The sequence below is a fragment of the Nerophis lumbriciformis genome, linkage group LG11 (genome assembly GCF_033978685.3).
Source record: "Nerophis lumbriciformis linkage group LG11, RoL_Nlum_v2.1, whole genome shotgun sequence".
Classification (NCBI taxonomy): Eukaryota; Metazoa; Chordata; class Actinopteri; order Syngnathiformes; family Syngnathidae; genus Nerophis; species Nerophis lumbriciformis.
In genome coordinates this window covers 47,804,161-47,822,530 of record NC_084558.2, presented here as the reverse complement: position 1 = coordinate 47,822,530, position 18,370 = coordinate 47,804,161, and the positions used below count along the sequence as shown (strand labels likewise).

The 18,370-nt window shown below is 35.8% G+C and overlaps 1 protein-coding gene across 2 annotated transcripts in view; it reads right to left on the bottom strand.

Moving 5' to 3' along the window:
* Positions 1–18,370, bottom strand: part of LOC133610297 (alpha-(1,3)-fucosyltransferase 7-like) — a 37,918-nt gene that overhangs the window by 11,095 nt on the left and 8,453 nt on the right. Inside the window, exon 1 of one of the 2 annotated variants that reach the window (XM_061966455.2) lies at positions 2,346–2,888. The exons of the other annotated variant lie outside the window; for it this stretch is intronic. Within the exon in view, the coding sequence (XP_061822439.2) occupies positions 2,346–2,447 (102 nt within the window). The 5' untranslated portion in view covers positions 2,448–2,888. Of the gene's footprint in view, positions 1–2,345; positions 2,889–18,370 lie in introns of those variants that run through there. 2 annotated transcript variants of the gene reach the window in all.

Below are 18,370 nucleotides of genomic sequence, written 5' to 3'. Positions count from 1 at the left end.
AGTTTTGCCTTAGATGCTGGTAGGCACTGTTGCACTGATTCCACAAACACTTTCACCTCCCCTTCTAGCTCCCTTTCATCTTCTGTGAGTGTGCGCACGATGGGTGCGCGTGATAACGCATCTGCCGTTATCAATGCTTTCCCTGGGACATGTACTATTTGATATGAGTACCTGAGGAGCCTGAGGCGAAAGCGCTGGATTCTCGGGGGTAGGTCATCCAGTGCCTTTGTTCCTAACAGAGCTAACAGTGGCTTGTGGTCTGTTTCTAGGGTGAACTGCAGGCCTATTAGGTATGAGCTGAGCCTTTCGCATGCCCATGTAACTGCAAGCGCCTCCTTCTCTACCTGTGCATATCTCTCTTCAGCATCAGAGAGACTGCGTGATATGTATGCTATTGGCCGCCACTCTTTGTTCTCTTGCATCTGAGTGAGAACCGCCCCGAGGCCAAAAGAAGAAGCGTCTGCGGACACTCTCGTTTTGGCACCCGGCCTGTACTGTGCCAGCTCCCTTTTCACTTTTTCAAATGCGGCCTGTTGCACTTCTCCCCATACCCACTCACTCTCCTTTGCTAACAAGTCCCGTAACGGTTTGGTTATGTCTGTGAAAAAAGGCAAAAATTTACCCACGTATGTTGCCATGCCTAGAAACCTTCTCACATCTGCTACCTTTTGTGGAGTAGACATGTCTGCGATTGCTCTGACTTTCTCAGGGTCTGGTGCTATGCCCTCGCCACTGATTTTGTGTCCCACAAACACTAACTCTGGCTGTGCGAATGCGCATTTTTCATTTAGGGTGAGCCCAGCATCCTGAAGTCTGGAGAGCACCACTGTCAGCCTCTCATCATGCTGTTGCCGGTCCACCCCACACACCAATATGTCATCAGCATGACAAACAACCCCTGTCAGTCCTTCTAAGAGCTGCGACATGCGGCGTTGAAAGTGTTCTGGCCCTGAGCTAATTCCAAATGGTAGGACATTGAAACAAAAACGGCCACACGAGGTTACAAATGTTGTAAGTTCTCTGCTTTCTTCTGCCAAGGGAATCTGCCAAAAACCAGACCGGGCATCCAGCTTGGTGAATACCTTTGCTCCGTCTAACTGTGCCAGTGACTGCTCTACTGATGGCAATATGTGCCTCTCCCTACATACTGCCTCATTAAGTCTGGTCAGATCCACGCAGATTCTGATTTTCCCATTAGGTTTAACTACGGGCACCATGCCTGCACACCACAATGTTGGCCTTTCCACCCTCAAAATGACCCCCATCTTTTCCATCCTCTCTAACTCCTCCTTTACTTTTTCTCTCAGAGGAATTGGCACCCTGCGTGGTGTCGTGAGTGCATAGGGCCTCGCATACTCCTTCAATCGAATGCTATAGTCCCCGTCGAGCCTACCTAGACCAGCAAACACCGTGGGAAACCTGTTTTTAAATGTTTCCCCCGGATCCTCTACTTCATCTACTCGCTCCACCAGCCGCAGGGCCTCTACGGCTGGCAGGCCCAGTAGGGGTCTTACCAATGAGTTCACCACGACCACGGGCTGGGTGACTGTTTCATTTTTACTCTTAAGCTGACATTTTACCTGCCCAGCGACTTGTAGTACAATGTTATTGGGGCCATATAGTCTCTTGGTTGTTTGCATCAAGGGGCCATCTCTGCTGTATGGGGCGGCATGGCGTAGTGGGTAGAGCAACCGTGCCAGAAACCTGAGGGTTGCAGGTTCGCTCCCCGCCTCTTACCATCCAAAAATCGCTGCCGTTGTGTCCTTGGGCGGGACACTTCACCCTTTGCCCCCGGTGCCACTCACACCGGTGAATTGAATGATGAATGATAGGTGATGGTCGAAGGGGCCGTTGGCGCAAATTACAGCCACGCTTCCGTCAGTCTACCCCAGGGCAGCTGTGGCTATGAAAGTAGCTTACCACCACCAGGTGTGAATGAATGATGGGTTCTACATGTAAAGCGACTTTGGGTACTTAGAAAAGCGCTATATAAATCCCAGGTATTATTATTATTATTATTATTTATACAGATTGGTGGGGATCGCGGTGACCGCTGCACCTGTGTCAATTTTGAAGGAGATTACCTCCCCATTAAGTCCAATGTCTGTGTGCCAGCCTGAGTTTTGCCCTCTTACCTACCCCATAAAGAGAGTATCCTGTTGTAGTTCGTCCTGTACTTCATGCACAGGCTGCATGGAACGACACACAGCGGCAAAATGTCCTCGTTTGCGGCACTTCCTGCATTCTGCATTGTTAGCTGGGCACTCCTTCCAGTTATGGGGGCCCCTTCCACATTTCTGACATCTCTCTGAACTACTTACAGTCTCTGTTTGTCTTGATCTCACCTGGCCGTGTTGTTTGTGTCCCTGCATTTCCTGTCTTCTAAATGCACGTGAGATAGCATCAACCTCTCTCCTCTCCTCTGCCTGTGGAGACTCACCCCTCATCACAGCCTGTTGCTGTTTAACTACCTCTGACTGTTTAACCTGGCTTATGGCTTTTTGTAAGGTTAAATCCGCATCAATTTGTAACTTCTCTGACAGAGCGATATTCCTTATCCCTACTACTATGCGGTCACGTATTAACTCCTCCCGAAGCACTCCAAAGTTACAGTGTTCAGCCAGTTTATGTATTGATGTTATAAAGCTATCTGCCGACTCACCAGGCTCCTGTTTCCGTACATTAAACTGCGCGCGCTCCGAGGTGCTGCGAGTCGGCCAGTTGCTGGGGTAGTGACCTTGTTTGTCAGCATGTCTGTGATCTTCTTTTAATTCTTTTTGTTTTAAATTAATTAATTAATTAATTAATTTATTTATTTTTTAATTTTTTTAATATATTTTATTAATATTATTTTTTAATTTTTCCCCTCCCTCAGGGGTGGGGCTCGGCGGGGCGGTTGCTGGTTGTTCCATCTCCATCGTTGGGGTCCCTGCGGGTGGGGTGGGTGGTTCCCGTGGCCCTGTGCCTGGGTGGTCCTGCGGCGGCCGGTTTGGGTGGGGTGGCCGGGGGCTGGCCTCGCCGCGCTCTCCGGGGGTGGGGGGTGGGCTCGTGGGGGCCCGGTTGCCGGTGGGGCGGGGGCGGTCTTCCCGTCCGGTTGCGGGGAGTCTCTGGGTCCCTCGGGCGGGGCGTCTCGCCTTTCTGCCCGTGTGGGGTGTGGTCTCTCGCTGGCTTGGGGTCTGGCTGTCCCCGGCTTTTCTCGTGCCCTGTCCTCTGCCGGGTGCGTCTGTCTGCGGCCTGCTGCTGGCCCTTGTGGGCGGTACGGTGGGTCGGGCTCTGGGGTTCCTGTCGCTGGCCGGCTTGGCTTATTTGCTATTACTTTTACCATCATATTTGTACATGTCATATTTGCTGATGTTGCTCTATTGTTGTTGTTGTTGTTGTTGTTTGCTGTTGTTGTTTTTGTCTCTCTGTCTAATCCCCCTCTTGTCCCCACAATTTCCCCCTCTGTCTTCTTTTTTTTTCTCTTTCTATCCCCTCCTGCTCCGGCCCGGCTGCACTAAATGATAATATAAATACATTTAATAAAGTCAAATACAAATAAGGCAACAAGAGAAGTATCCTACACTTCTCTTTTGTAAAGTAAATCTGAACAGCCGACATGGGCATCTACATCAACTATATGATTTGCCTCAGAAGCTGGACAGGACATATAAAAAAAAAAAAAAAATAAAAATAAAAATAAAAAAACTGCGCGCGCTCGAATATGACATTGTGTCTCCCAACAAAATAATCACTGAAACTTTTTTATCACCGCAGCATAGTTCTGTTTCTGATCCAATGTCAATGGAGAAGCATCCAAAATGTCCTCCGCATCCTCTCCCATGAAGTACATCAGCGTGTTGACCTGGAAAGCGTCCCCTTTCTTGTCCAGTCCTGACGCCACTCGATACCTCTCGAATCTTTTGTTCCATCTCGGCCATTTCTTCCCGTCTCCGCAGTCGAACTTTTCTGGCGGGCTAACTTGAAAGTTGTCTCCATGGGCGGGAAGCGCCGGTGCATTGCCTTCACTCATTGTGATAGCTAACTTGGGAACTAACTTCACTTGTACAAATAAACAGAGGTGGGTAGTAACGCGCTACATTTACTCCGTTACATCTACTTGAGTAACTTTTGGGATAAATTGTACTTCTAAGAGTAGTTTTAATGCAACATACTCTTACTTTTACTTGAGTATATTTATAGAGAAGAAACGCTACTTTTACTCCGCTACTTTTATCTATATTCAGCTCGCTACTCGCTACTAATTTTTATCGATCTGTTAATGCACGCTTTGTTTGTTTTGGTCTGTCATAGTGCCTGCGTTTCAACAAATACAGTCACTGGTGACGTTCACTCCGTTCCACCAATCAGATGCAGTCACTGGTGACGTTGGACCAATCAAACAGAGCCAGGCGGTCACATGACCTGACTTAAACAAGTTGAAAAACTTATTCGGGTGTTACCATTTAGTGGTCAATTGTTCGGAATATGTACTGTACTGTGCAATCTACTGATAAAAGTTCCAATCAATCAATCAAAAGTGTGAAGGAAAAAAGACCATTTTTTTATTTCAACCGTACATCCCGTCAAAAGCCTAAAGACTGACTGCACAGTTCCTGTCTTCACAATAAAAGTGCCGCTCCATTGCGACTGCGCTTTCAAAATAAGAGTCTCCGAAAGCCAGCGCAAACAAGCTAGCAAGCTACGGAGTTTGCCGCCAATGTATTTCTTGTAAAGTGTATAAAAACGAATATGGAAGCTGGACAAATAAGATGCTAAAAACCAACCACTTTCATGTGGTATTAGAAAGGAGGAACTTGTTTTTCTCCTCCATTTGAAAATGTTGACGTTATCATCACTACTGTCTGATTACAATCAATGCAAGTCATCACAATCAGGTAATACACCAACTTATATTCTTGTCTTCATGAAAGAAAGGAATCTATATGTGTTAAACATGCATGTATATTCATTAAAACACCTTTAACATGTAAACAAAAGCGGCAAAATAAATAAATATAAATTATATACTGTATATATCAATGTATGTATGTATATTAGAGATGCGCGGATAGGCAATTTATCTCATCCGCAACCGCGTCAGAAAGTCGTCAACCATCCGCCATCCACCCGATGTAACGTTTGATCAGAACTGCATCCGCCCGCCATCCGCCCGTTGTTATATATCTAATATTAATTAAAAAAAAAAAAAAGGGTGAAAACTACGCGAATTGCACCTTGTGCAGACAAGATTTTTCGATCGGACACGGAGGAATTAGCGATGTAAAAGACCACGTTGGGACAAAAAAACACAAGTCTAATGCCGTTGCTAGCGATACAAGTGGAAAACTTTCAACGTTTTTCGTCGCCCAAACAGATTCTTTGGATGTGATAAATGCCGAAGTTTTATTTACGGAGGCAATAATTGAGCATGGACTTCCAATTGCACTGGCTGATCACATGGGACAGTTAATAATGTAATGCAACCTTTAAAAATCATTACGCGGTGATCGCGATCCCAAAAATAAACTTTTCTTGCATGATAATGTCCAGAAAAATTCGCTTTATATTACTATAGAGTCCTTTTAACGAATGAGTTTGATGGTTTATCACAAACCTTAAATGAAATTCCATGGCCACTGTCCTGCTCTCTATATCAACCAGGGTGAGCCCCACCCCTTTCGTGAGCGCACTGAGCGCGGAGTGACCCCTTTTACGCGCCCCCGGCAACAGGGGTGGCAAGCAGGTAAGCTGCGCGGGCGGAGCGCGCGGAGTGACCCATGTTACGAGCCCCCGGCCACGGGGGTGGCGGGCAGGTAAGCTGCTTACCTGCTGCGCGTGACGCCGGCCGCGTCGAAAGCGGACGAGGCGGGGTGTCGGTGCGGTGGGCGCGGTAGTGACCCTGGACGTGCGTCAGGCCCTTCTCGCGGATCGCCTCAGCTACGGCTCCCGGTGGGGCCCTCTCGGGGGAAGGGGCCTCGGTCCCGGACCCCGGCGAGGCGTCGGGGGCCTTCTCCGCTCCGTAAAAGTGTCCATCTCTTTTTTTTTTTTTCTTCTGTTGTGGCATATGCTGCAGGTGCCTGCTCGTTTTTCGTATGTGGGTAACAACATTTAACTATGTATATATATTTCCCAATTGGTTTAACTGCCACCCGCAAAAAAAAAATAAAAAAAATATCTAATTAATCCGCCCGACCCGACCCGCGAGCAGATAAAATCTTATTTTTTTTAATTTCATCCGCCCGATCCGCGGATAATCCGCGGACTCCGCGGTTGTGTCCGCAAACCGCGCATCTCTAATGTATATATATATATATATATATATGTATGTATATATATATATATATATATATATATATATATATATATATATGATGTGTGTGTGTATGTTACTCATCGGTTACTCAGTACTTGAGTAGTTTTTTCACAACATACTTTTTACTTTTACTCAAGTAAATATTTGGGTGACTACTCCTTACTTTTACTTGAGTAATAAATCTCTAAAGTAACAGTACTCTTACTTGAGTACAATTTCTGGCTACTCTACCCACCTCTGCAAATAAAAAAAATTAAAAAAACACTACCTTTCGCTGTCGGTATGTGACTTTATGTGTCCTCTCTGACACATTTAATAACTTGGCGCGGTTGTTTTGACGTTTCTGACACCATGTAGAAATCAGTGACACACACACGGCTGTCCACTTCAGTGGTGTAGACTTTACTGAACCAACTGCGCATGCTCCGAACACACGTACACAACTACGGATGCCCATAAGAGACATCCACTACAAAAACTACGACTTGGTCAACAAAAAACGAATTGCCGTATGCAAATCACGCAGTTCGAATATTACAGACGGAGACGCAACAACTTCCAACTTCGTTCGACATTTGAAGTTGCACAAAGAAGGGTGAGTTTTGAATGTAAGATAACGTTTATTGGCTAAGTAACGTGACTTTTATTTGCTGTGTAGTTAAATCAGTGAGGCTGCAAACTCACTGCTAACGTTATAACCATAGACATCTTATAAGTAGACGCAGCATGGAGCGCTACTGCCTACTGGCGCAGACGAGACGCGGGGCCGCCATCTTGGAGTGGTGATCCCCTCCACTCAGTGCAATTCATTTGGCAGGAGCAATGAACTGTCAGCGCATTTAATTAATTTTACCTCACTGAATACCACTGATTTTCACTCCCTTTTTGTCATACGTGTAGCCATGATAACAGACACATGTTTTGGCGTGTTTTATTATTCATAGTTTGCTTAACAGTAATGTAATATTCTTATATGCTATAAATGACCAGACGTCCAAAATCAAAACTGGGAATATAATCCCAGAGAAGGGGAAAAAAACGGTCAGCTGTTTTTAAGTTGAAGAAGCAATATGATTAGGTTATATATACATGCGTATATCCTACATAAACAATGTATGAATACATTAGATATCTATATATCTTAGGGACCTATAGACTGTATCGCTGTTGCTTCAGCAGCAGAGAGTTTATTCTGTCTTGACACTTTGTATTGATATTTTCTATTACATTCTTCCCTTAAATGATCATGTTTGCAGTGATTGTTTTATATGTATTTTTTTATGTAAGTCGCTTCGGGCTTCACGGTGGCAGAGGGGTTAGTGCATCTGCCTCACAATACGAAGGTCCTGAGTAGTCTTGGGTTCAATCCCAGGCTCGGGATCTTTCTGTGTGGAGTTTGCATGTTCTCCCCGTGACTGCGTGGGTTCCCTCCGGGTTCTCCGGCTTCCTCCCACTTCCAAAGACATGCACCTGGGGATAAGTTGATTGGCAACACTAAATTGGCCCTAGTGTGTGAATGTGAGTATGAATGTTGTCTGTCTATCTGTGTTGGCCCTGCGATGAGGTGGCGACTTGTCCAGGGTGTACCCCGCCTTCCGCCCGATTGTAGCTGAGATAGGCTCCAGCACCCCCCGCGACCCCAAAGGGAATAAGCGGTAGAAAATGGATGGATGGGGCTTTGGATAAAAGCGTCTGCCAAATACTTAAACATATATAAACACCTGAAAGTCTTTATATCAGCTAAAACCACCAATCTGTTTCACTGGATTCAGAATAAAACCAAATTCTGTCTTACCCAACAATGTTAGTATTTGAATATTGTTACTAGAAGACTTATTCCTGGTTACAATTATACTGTTAAGAAAGTATTGTCTTATACTTTGCCTAAAATGAGAATGCATCATAATCAGTGGCGGCTGGTGAATTTTGTTTTAGGTGGGGCTGAAAGTTTGTAAACCAAACCCCTGTAGGGGGGTCATCCTCCCCCAGAAGATTTATTTGTGATTTTCACATACAAATATTGAAGATCTTTGCTCCTTCTCAACTCTGTGGTAATATTATTTTCATAAAATACAACCAATAGTACGTTAATGTTAAATCTTACTTGTGAAAAGTAATCCCCCGATTCCCATTTTCAACAGTCCGCTCATTTGAGCAGGAAAACGCTGAACACCAGCCCGGCATCTTTGTTTTCTACCTGTCAACTGTCAGTTTAGGCTGCTCGCTGGCTTCTCATCACCACTTAAAGATGGCGGCCAAATTGCTCACGTCACAGCAACCAATGCTGCGTCTACTTATAAGATGTCTATGGTTATAACGTCATTGCAAACACGGCAATCTGTTGCGTCCACTGCAGTTCGCTACCTTATTCATACTTTTTGTCAAGTGATTTTTTTTAAGCAGGGTTGCATGAGGTACCTACACATAACGTTACGTTAGTCAATGTATCACACACAGTAACATAACGTTAGTCAATGTATCACACACAGTAACATTACGTTGGTCAATGTATCACACACAGTAACGTAACGTTAGACGGCGGTCAGCAGCACCGCGTATTTTAGCCACCTACAAAAAGACAAACATAGTCAAATAAAGGTCAGTTAAAATGTATACTATATTAAGAATATGTGTACATATTGCATAGGGTCCTGACATCTAAAAAGTACAACTCTGTTCATTGTTATGTTCATATATTTGTTATGTTTTTCATGTGTACGCACACATCAACACACATACAGTATGAGATGAGATCAATGAGATAAGGTAAGAACAGGATAGAAACTGCTGTGGAACTAGTTACAATGCCAATATGCCATGGAAATACAATGTTAACACTTTTGTGCAAATAAGTACAGTTGCACTTGTTTTTTCAAATGTGTTTATTCTGTAAAGGAATGAGTTAAATGTTTAAAATGACTGGTTAATAGTGCTATTATGAAGTGCAATGTCAGCACTATCTTTTTCCCTGCAATTTCAAATGCACTTGTTTTAATAAATAAATACAGCGTTTTAAAAGCATACACAATCTGTGTAAATATGTTAGTCTGTGGTTAAAATGACTTGAAAGGACTCGAAACTCAAAATGCAGGACTTGGGACTTGACTTGAGACTTTCCAGTCTTGACTTTGGACTTGACTCGGACTTGCCTGTCTTGACTCGGGACTTGACTCGAGACTTGAGGGCAAAGACTTGAGACTTACTTGTGACTTGCAAAGCAATGACTTGGTCCCACCTCTGGAGTCCAGTCCATAGTGGATCTAGCATAATAGTGAGAGTCCAGTCCATAGTGGATCTAACATAATATTGTGAGAGTCCAGTCCATAGTGGATCTAACATAATAGTGAGAGTCCAGTCCATAGTGGATCTAACATAATAGTGTGAGAGTCCAGTCCATAGTGGATCTAACATAATAGTGAGAGTCCAGTCTATAGTGGATCTAACATAATATTGTGAGAGTCCAGTCCGTAGTGGATCTAACATAATAGTGTGCAAGTCCAGTCCATAGTGGATCTAACATACTAGTGAGAGTCCAGTCCATAGTGGATCTAAGATAATATTGTGAGAGTCCAGTCCATAGTGGATCTAACATAATAGTGTGCAAGTCCAGTCCATAGTGGATCTAACATAGTAGTGTGATAGTCCAGTCCATAGTGGATCTAACATAATAGTGAGAGTCCAGTCCATAGTGGATCTAACATAATAGTCTGAGAGTCCAGTCCATAGTGGATCTAACATAATAGTGAGGGTCTAGTCCATAGTGGATCTAACATAATAGTGTGAGAGTCCAATCCATAGTGGATCTAACATAATAGTGAGAGTCCAGTCCATAGTGGATCTAACATAATAGTGTAAGTCCAGTCCATAGTGGATCCAACATAATAGTGAGAGTCCAGTCCATAGTGGATCTAACATAATAGTGTGAGTTCAGTCCATAGTGGATCTAACATAATAGTGTGAGAGTCCAGTCCATAGTGGATCTAACATAATAGTGAGAGTCCAGTCCATAGTGGATCTAACATAATAGTGCGAGTCCAGTCCATAGTGGATCTAACATAATAGTGAGAGTCCAGTCCATAGTGGATCTAACATAATAGTGAGAGTCCAGTCCATAGTGGATCTAACATAATAGTGTGAGAGTCCAGTCCATAGTGGATCTAACATAATAGTGAGAGTCCAGTCCATAGTGGATCTAACATAATAGTGTGAGTCCAGTCCATAGTGGATCTAACATAATAGTGAGAGTCCAGTCCATAGTGGATCTAACATAATAGTGTGAGAGTCCAGTCCATAGTGGATCTAACATAATAGTGAGAGTCCAGTCCATAGTGGATCTAACATAATAGTGAGAGTCCAGTCCATAGTGGATCTAACATAATAGTGAGGGTCCAGTCCATAGTGGATCTAACATAATAGTGAGAGTCCAGTCCATAGTGGATCTAACATAATAGTGAGGGTCCAGTCCATAGTGGCTGGTTGGCATCTATGTAAATACTATTTACAATGAGCTAATATTTGTTTTCCAGTGTGAACATGAAGTATCTTGTCTTTGCAGTCTATTCAATTGAATATAAATAGAACAGGATTAGCAAATCATTGTATTCTGTTTTTATTTACCATTTACACAACGTGACAACTTCACTGCATTTGGGTTTTGTATATTCTGTTATATTCTGGTAATCTTAGTCCCACTAGAAAGCATATTAATATTTTACATGTATATAAATGATTATATAATAATAGTTAATATTTAGTGCTAACAGTGCAGACACACACACACAATATGAGGCAACATGGAGCAACTTCCTGTAAGCAAGCGGAAGTCTCTAGTCATATCTCATGTCGACCACATCTCAGGTCCTCATCACTGCGGGCGGGAGCTCACCAATACTTCACTGATGTTGTCACGCAAATATAAAGTCCCTTCGAAGTGATTTTTTTTTCTGATAATACCATAAATAATATACTTTTTTTTTCCTTTTTTTTTTATATTTATAAATAACAACCAATAATACCATAAATAATAAACATTATTTACACAAATGACAACCAGTAATACTATTATAATAACTATTATTTACATAAAAAACAACCATTAAGACCATAAATAAAACCATTATTTACATCAATAACAACCATTAAAACCATAAATAAAAACAACATTTACATAAATAACAACTATTAGAAACAGAAATAAAACCATTATTTACATAAACAACAACCAATAATACCATAAAGAATAAACTTATTTTTTTTTAATATTTATGAATATTTATAAATAACAACCAATAATACCATGAATAATAAACATTATTTACACAAAGAAAAACCAGTAATACTATTATAATAACTATTATTTACATAAAAAACAACCATTAAGACCATAAATAAAACCATTATTTACATAAACAACAACCTGTAAAACCATAAATAAAACCATTATTTACATAAACAAAAACCATTAAAACCATGAATAAAAACAACATTTGCATAAATAACAACCAATAATTTCATAAATAATCAACATTATTTACATAAATAACAATCAGTAAAACCATGAATAAAAATAATATTTACATAAATAACAACCAGTAATACTATTATAATAAACATTATTTACATAAACAACAACCAGTAATACCATAAATGAAACCAGTATTTACATAAACAACAACCAATAATACCATAAATAATAAACATTATTATTTTTTAAATATTTATAAATAACAACCAATAATACCATAAATAATAACCATTATTTACATAAACAACAACCAATAATACCATAAATAATAAACATTATTATTTTTTAAATATTTATAAATAACAACCAATAATACCATAAATAATAACCATTATTTACATAAATAACAACCAGTAATGCCATGAATAAAAATAACATTTATATAAACAACAACCATTAAAACCATAAATAAAAACAACATTTACATAAATAACAACCATTAAAACATAAATAAAAACAACATTTACATAAATACCAAACAATAATACCATAAATAATAAACATTATTTACAAAAATAACAACCAGTAATACTATTATAATAACTATTATTTACATAAATAACAACCAGTAAAACCATAAATAAAACCATTATTTACATAAACAGCAACAAGTAAAACCATAAATAAAAACAACATTTACATAAAAACAACCCTTAAAACCATAAATAAAATAAACATTTACATAAATAACAACCATTAAAACCATGAATAAAAACATTATTTACATAAATAACAACCATTAAAATCATAAATAAAAACAACATTTACATAAAAAACAACCCTTAAAACCTTAATTAAAATAAACATTTACATACATAACAACCATTAAAACCATGCATAAAAACATTATTTACATAAATAACAACCATTAAGACCATAAATAACAACCATTATTTACATAAACAACAACCAGTAATACCATGAATAAAAACAACATTTACATAAATAACAACCATTAGAACCATACATAAAAACAACATTTACATAAATAACAAACAATAATACCATAAATAATAAACATTATTTACATCAACAACAACCAGTAAGACCATGAATAAAAACAACATTTACATAAATAACATCCATTAAAACCATAAATAAAAACAACATTTACATAAATAACAAACATTAAAATCATAAATAAAACCATTATTTACATAAACAACAACCAATAATACCATAAATAATAAACTTATTTTTTATATTTATGAATATTTATAAATAACAACCAATAATTCCATGAATAATAAACATTATTTACACAAAGAAAAACCAGTAATACTATTATAATAACTATTATTTACATAAAAAACAACCATTAAGACCATAAATAAAACCATTATTTACATAAACAACAACCTGTAAAACCATAAATAAAACCATTATTTACATAAACAAAAACCATTAAAACCATGAATAAAAACAACATTTGCATAAATAACAACCAATAATTTCATAAATAATCAACATTATTTACATAAATAACAATCAGTAAAACCATGAATAAAAATAATATTTACATAAATAACAACCAGTAATACTATTATAATAAACATTATTTACATAAACAACAACCAGTAATACCATAAATGAAACCAGTATTTACATAAACAACAACCAATAATACCATAAATAATAAACATTATTATTTTTTAAATATTTATAAATAACAACCAATAATACCATAAATAATAACCATTATTTACATAAACAACAACCAATAATACCATAAATAATAAACATTATTATTTTTTAAATATTTATAAATAACAACCAATAATACCATAAATAATAACCATTATTTACATAAATAACAACCAGTAATGCCATGAATAAAAATAACATTTATATAAACAACAACCATTAAAACCATAAATAAAAACAACATTTACATAAATAACAACCATTAAAACATAAATAAAAACAACATTTACATAAATACCAAACAATAATATCATGAATAATAAACATTATTTACAAAAATAACAACCAGTAATACTATTATAATAACTATTATTTAAGTAAATAACAACCAGTAAAACCATAAATAAAACCATTATTTACATAAACAGCAACAAGTAAAACCATAAATAAAAACAACATTTACATAAAAAACAACCCTTAAAACCATAAATAAAATAAACATTTACATAAATAACAACCATTAAAACCATGAATAAAAACATTATTTACATAAATAACAACCATTAAAATCATAAATAAAAACAACATTTAGATAAAAAAAACAACCCTTAAAACCTTAATTAAAATAAACATTTACATACATAACAACCATTAAAACCATGCATAAAAACATTATTTACATAAATAACAACCATTAAGACCATAAATAACAACCATTATTTACATAAACAACAACCAGTAATACCATGAATAAAAACAACATTTACATAAATAACAACCATTAGAACCATACATAAAAACAACATTTACATAAATAACAAACAATAATACCATAAATAATAAACATTATTTACATCAACAACAACCAGTAAGACCATGAATAAAAACAACATTTACATAAATAACATCCATTAAAACCATAAATAAAAACAACATTTACATAAATAACAAACATTATAATCATAAATAAAACCATTATTTACATAAACAACAACCAATAATACCATAAATAATAAACTTATTTTTTTTATATTTATGAATATTTATAAATAACAACCAATAATACCATGAATAATAAACATTATTTACATAAATAAAAACCAGTAATACTATTATAATAACTATTATTTACATAAAAAACAACCACTAAGACCATAAATAAAACCATTATTTACATAAACAACAACCTGTAAAACCATAAATAAAACCATTATTTACATAAACAAAAACCATTAAAACCATGAATAAAAACAACATTTGCATAAATAACAACCAATAATTTCATAAATAATCAACATTATTTACATAAATAACAACCAGTAAAACCATGAATAAAAATAATATTTACATAAATAACAACCAGTAATACTATTATAATAAACATTATTTACATAAACAACAACCAGTAATACCATAAATGAAACCATTATTTACATAAACAACAACCAATAATACCATAAATAATAAACATTATTATTTTTAAAATATTTATAAATAACAACCAATAATACCATAAATAATAACCATTATTTACATAAATAACAACCAGTAATGCCATGAATAAAAATAACATTTACATAAACAACAACCATTAAAACATAAATAAAAACAACATTTACATAAATACCAAACAATAATATCATGAATAATAAACATTATTTACAAAAATAACAACCAGTAATACTATTATAATAACTATTATTTAAGTAAATAACAACCAGTAAAACCATAAATAAAACCATTATTTACATAAACAGCAACAAGTAAAACCATAAATAAAAACAACATTTACATAAAAAACAACCCTTAAAACCATAAATAAAATAAACATTTACATAAATAACAACCATTAAAACCATGAATAAAAACATTATTTACATAAATAACAACCATTAAAATCATAAATAAAAACAACATTTAGATAAAAAAAAACAACCCTTAAAACCTTAATTAAAATAAACATTTACATACATAACAACCATTAAAACCATGCATAAAAACATTATTTACATAAATAACAACCATTAAGACCATAAATAACAACCATTATTTACATAAACAACAACCAGTAATACCATGAATAAAAACAACATTTACATAAATAACAACCATTAGAACCATACATAACAATTTTTTTTACATAAATAACAAACAATAATACCATAAATAATAAACATTATTTACATCAACAACAACCAGTAAGACCATGAATAAAAACAACATTTACATAAATAACATCCATTAAAACCATGAATAAAAACAACATTTACATAAATAACAAACAATAAAATCATAAATAAAAACAGCATTTACATAAATAACAACCAATAATACCATAAATAATAAACATTATTTACTTAAATAACAACCGGTAATACTATTATTGTCATGATCTGTGGTCTGTTTGTTATTTTCGGTGTAAGACTCCTTTAGTATACCTACTCAGTGGCCTAGTGGTTAGAGTGTCCGCCCTGAGATCGGTAGGTTGTCAGTTCAAACCCCGGCCGAGTCATACCAAAGACTATAAAAAAAAAATGGGACCCATTACCTCCCTGCTTGGCACTCAGCATCAAGGGTTGGAATTGGGGGTTAAATCACCAAAAATGATTCCCGGTCAATTGCAGAGGACAAATTTCACCACACCTAGTGTGTGTGTGACAATCATTGGTACTTTAACTTTAACTTTATTTCTTGCTTGCGCTCCCTTGTTTGTTTTAGTTTCCATGACGACTTATTAGTTTCAACTGTCTCATGTGTTTGACTCATCTGCTCTAATTAGAGATGATTATTTAAGCCTGTTTTTCCAGTTAGTCATTCGGGCGACATTGTTCTTTTTGTACTCTGCATTTGCTCTTTTGATGCTCTGTGCATGTTCATTTCATTCTCTGTGCTGACTTGTTCCAGTCTTTGTTCATACTGCTCGCTCCATGCCTTGCCAAGTAAGTTCTTGCTTATTCATGTCACAGTTATCTACTTTTTGTTTTGCCCGGTTCATAGTTTACGTTTAAGTGTTAGTTTTCTTCCCTGCGTTAAGTTTGTGTCTTTGCCTTGTGCGTCTTTTTCTTTTCACCCTTTTTTCTAGTCGTAATTAAATCATGTTTTTACCTTGCACGCCATGTCCGGAGTAGTCGGTTTGCTTCCTGGGAAAACATTCCTCATAAATGTCAACCAGTAATACCATGAATAAAAACCTTATTTACATAAATAACAACCATTAAAACCATGAATAAAAACATAATTTACATAAATAACAACCAACAATACCATGAATAATAAACATTATTTACACAAATAACAACCAGTAATAATATTGTAATAAACATTATTTACATAAATAACAACCATAAAAGCCATAAATAAAAACAAACATTTACAAAAAATATCAACTAATAATTGTTACGATCCGCTGCCCGGATCATAGTTTGTTTATGTTTTTTGTCACGTGTTTTCAGCACCTTGATTTTGTTTGTTTTCAGTTGCCATGTCAACCGATTACATGCACCTGCCTCTGGTTAGTGTTCGGGACGCGCACCTGTTGCCCGGGCACTAATCAGAGGGCTATTTAGTCTTTGCCCTGGCCTCACTCGGTCTGGCTTCCTAGTTTGTTCCCATACAACTAATAACGACTACTTAGATTTCATGCTATGCTATTTTTTCCTGCTAGCTCCCACGCTAGTCCTTTTGTTTTGCCTTTTGTGCTACGTGCGTGTCTTTTTGTTATTCACCATATGATTTATATTTAAAATAAATCATTTTCCTACCTGCAAGCTGTGTCCGAAGCCGTCTGCATCCTTGGGAGAACCACATCCGCATCACTATGCGACCCAGTCGTTTCAATAATACCATGAATAATAAACATTATTTACATAAACAACAACCAGTAATACCATGAATAAAAACATTTTTTACATAAATAATAACCAATAATACCATGAATAAAAACAACATTTACATAAATAACAACCCATGATACCATAAATAATAAACATTATCTACACAAATAACAACCACTAATACTACTAATAATAAATATTATTTATATAAATAACAACAAGTAATACCATGAATAAAAAACATTTACATAAACAACAACCAGTAATTCCATGAATAAAAACACCTTTTACATTATTAAAAAACAATAATACTATTGTAATAAACATAATTTACATAAAAAACAACCGATAAAACCCTGACTAAAAACATTTACATAAATAACAACCATTTAAAACCATGAATAAAAACAATATTTACATACATAACAACCAATAATACTATTGTAATAAACATAATTTACATAAAAAAACAACCAAAAAAACCATAAATAAAAACAACGTTTACATAAATATCAACCAGTAATACCATGAATAAAAACCTTATTTACATAAATAACAACCATTAAAACCATCAATAATGAACATTATCTACATAAATAACCAATAACACTATTAATAATAAACATTATTTATATAAATAACAACCATTAAAACCATGAATAAAAACAACATTTACATAAATAACAACCAATAATACCATGAATAATAAACATTATTTACACAAATAACAACCAGTAATAATATTGTAATAAACATTATTTACATAAATAACAACCATTAAAACCACAAATAAAAACAAACATTTACAAAAATATCAACTAATAATACCATAAATAATAAACATTATTTACATAAAAAACAACCAGTATTACCACGAATAAAAACATTATTTACATAAATAACAACCAGTAATAGCATGAATAAAAACATTATTTACATAAACAACCAGTAATTCCATGAATAAAAACAACATTTACATAATTAAAAACCAATAATACTATTGTAATAAACATAATTTACATAAAAAACAACCGATAAAACCATAATTAAAAACAACGTTTACATAAATATCAA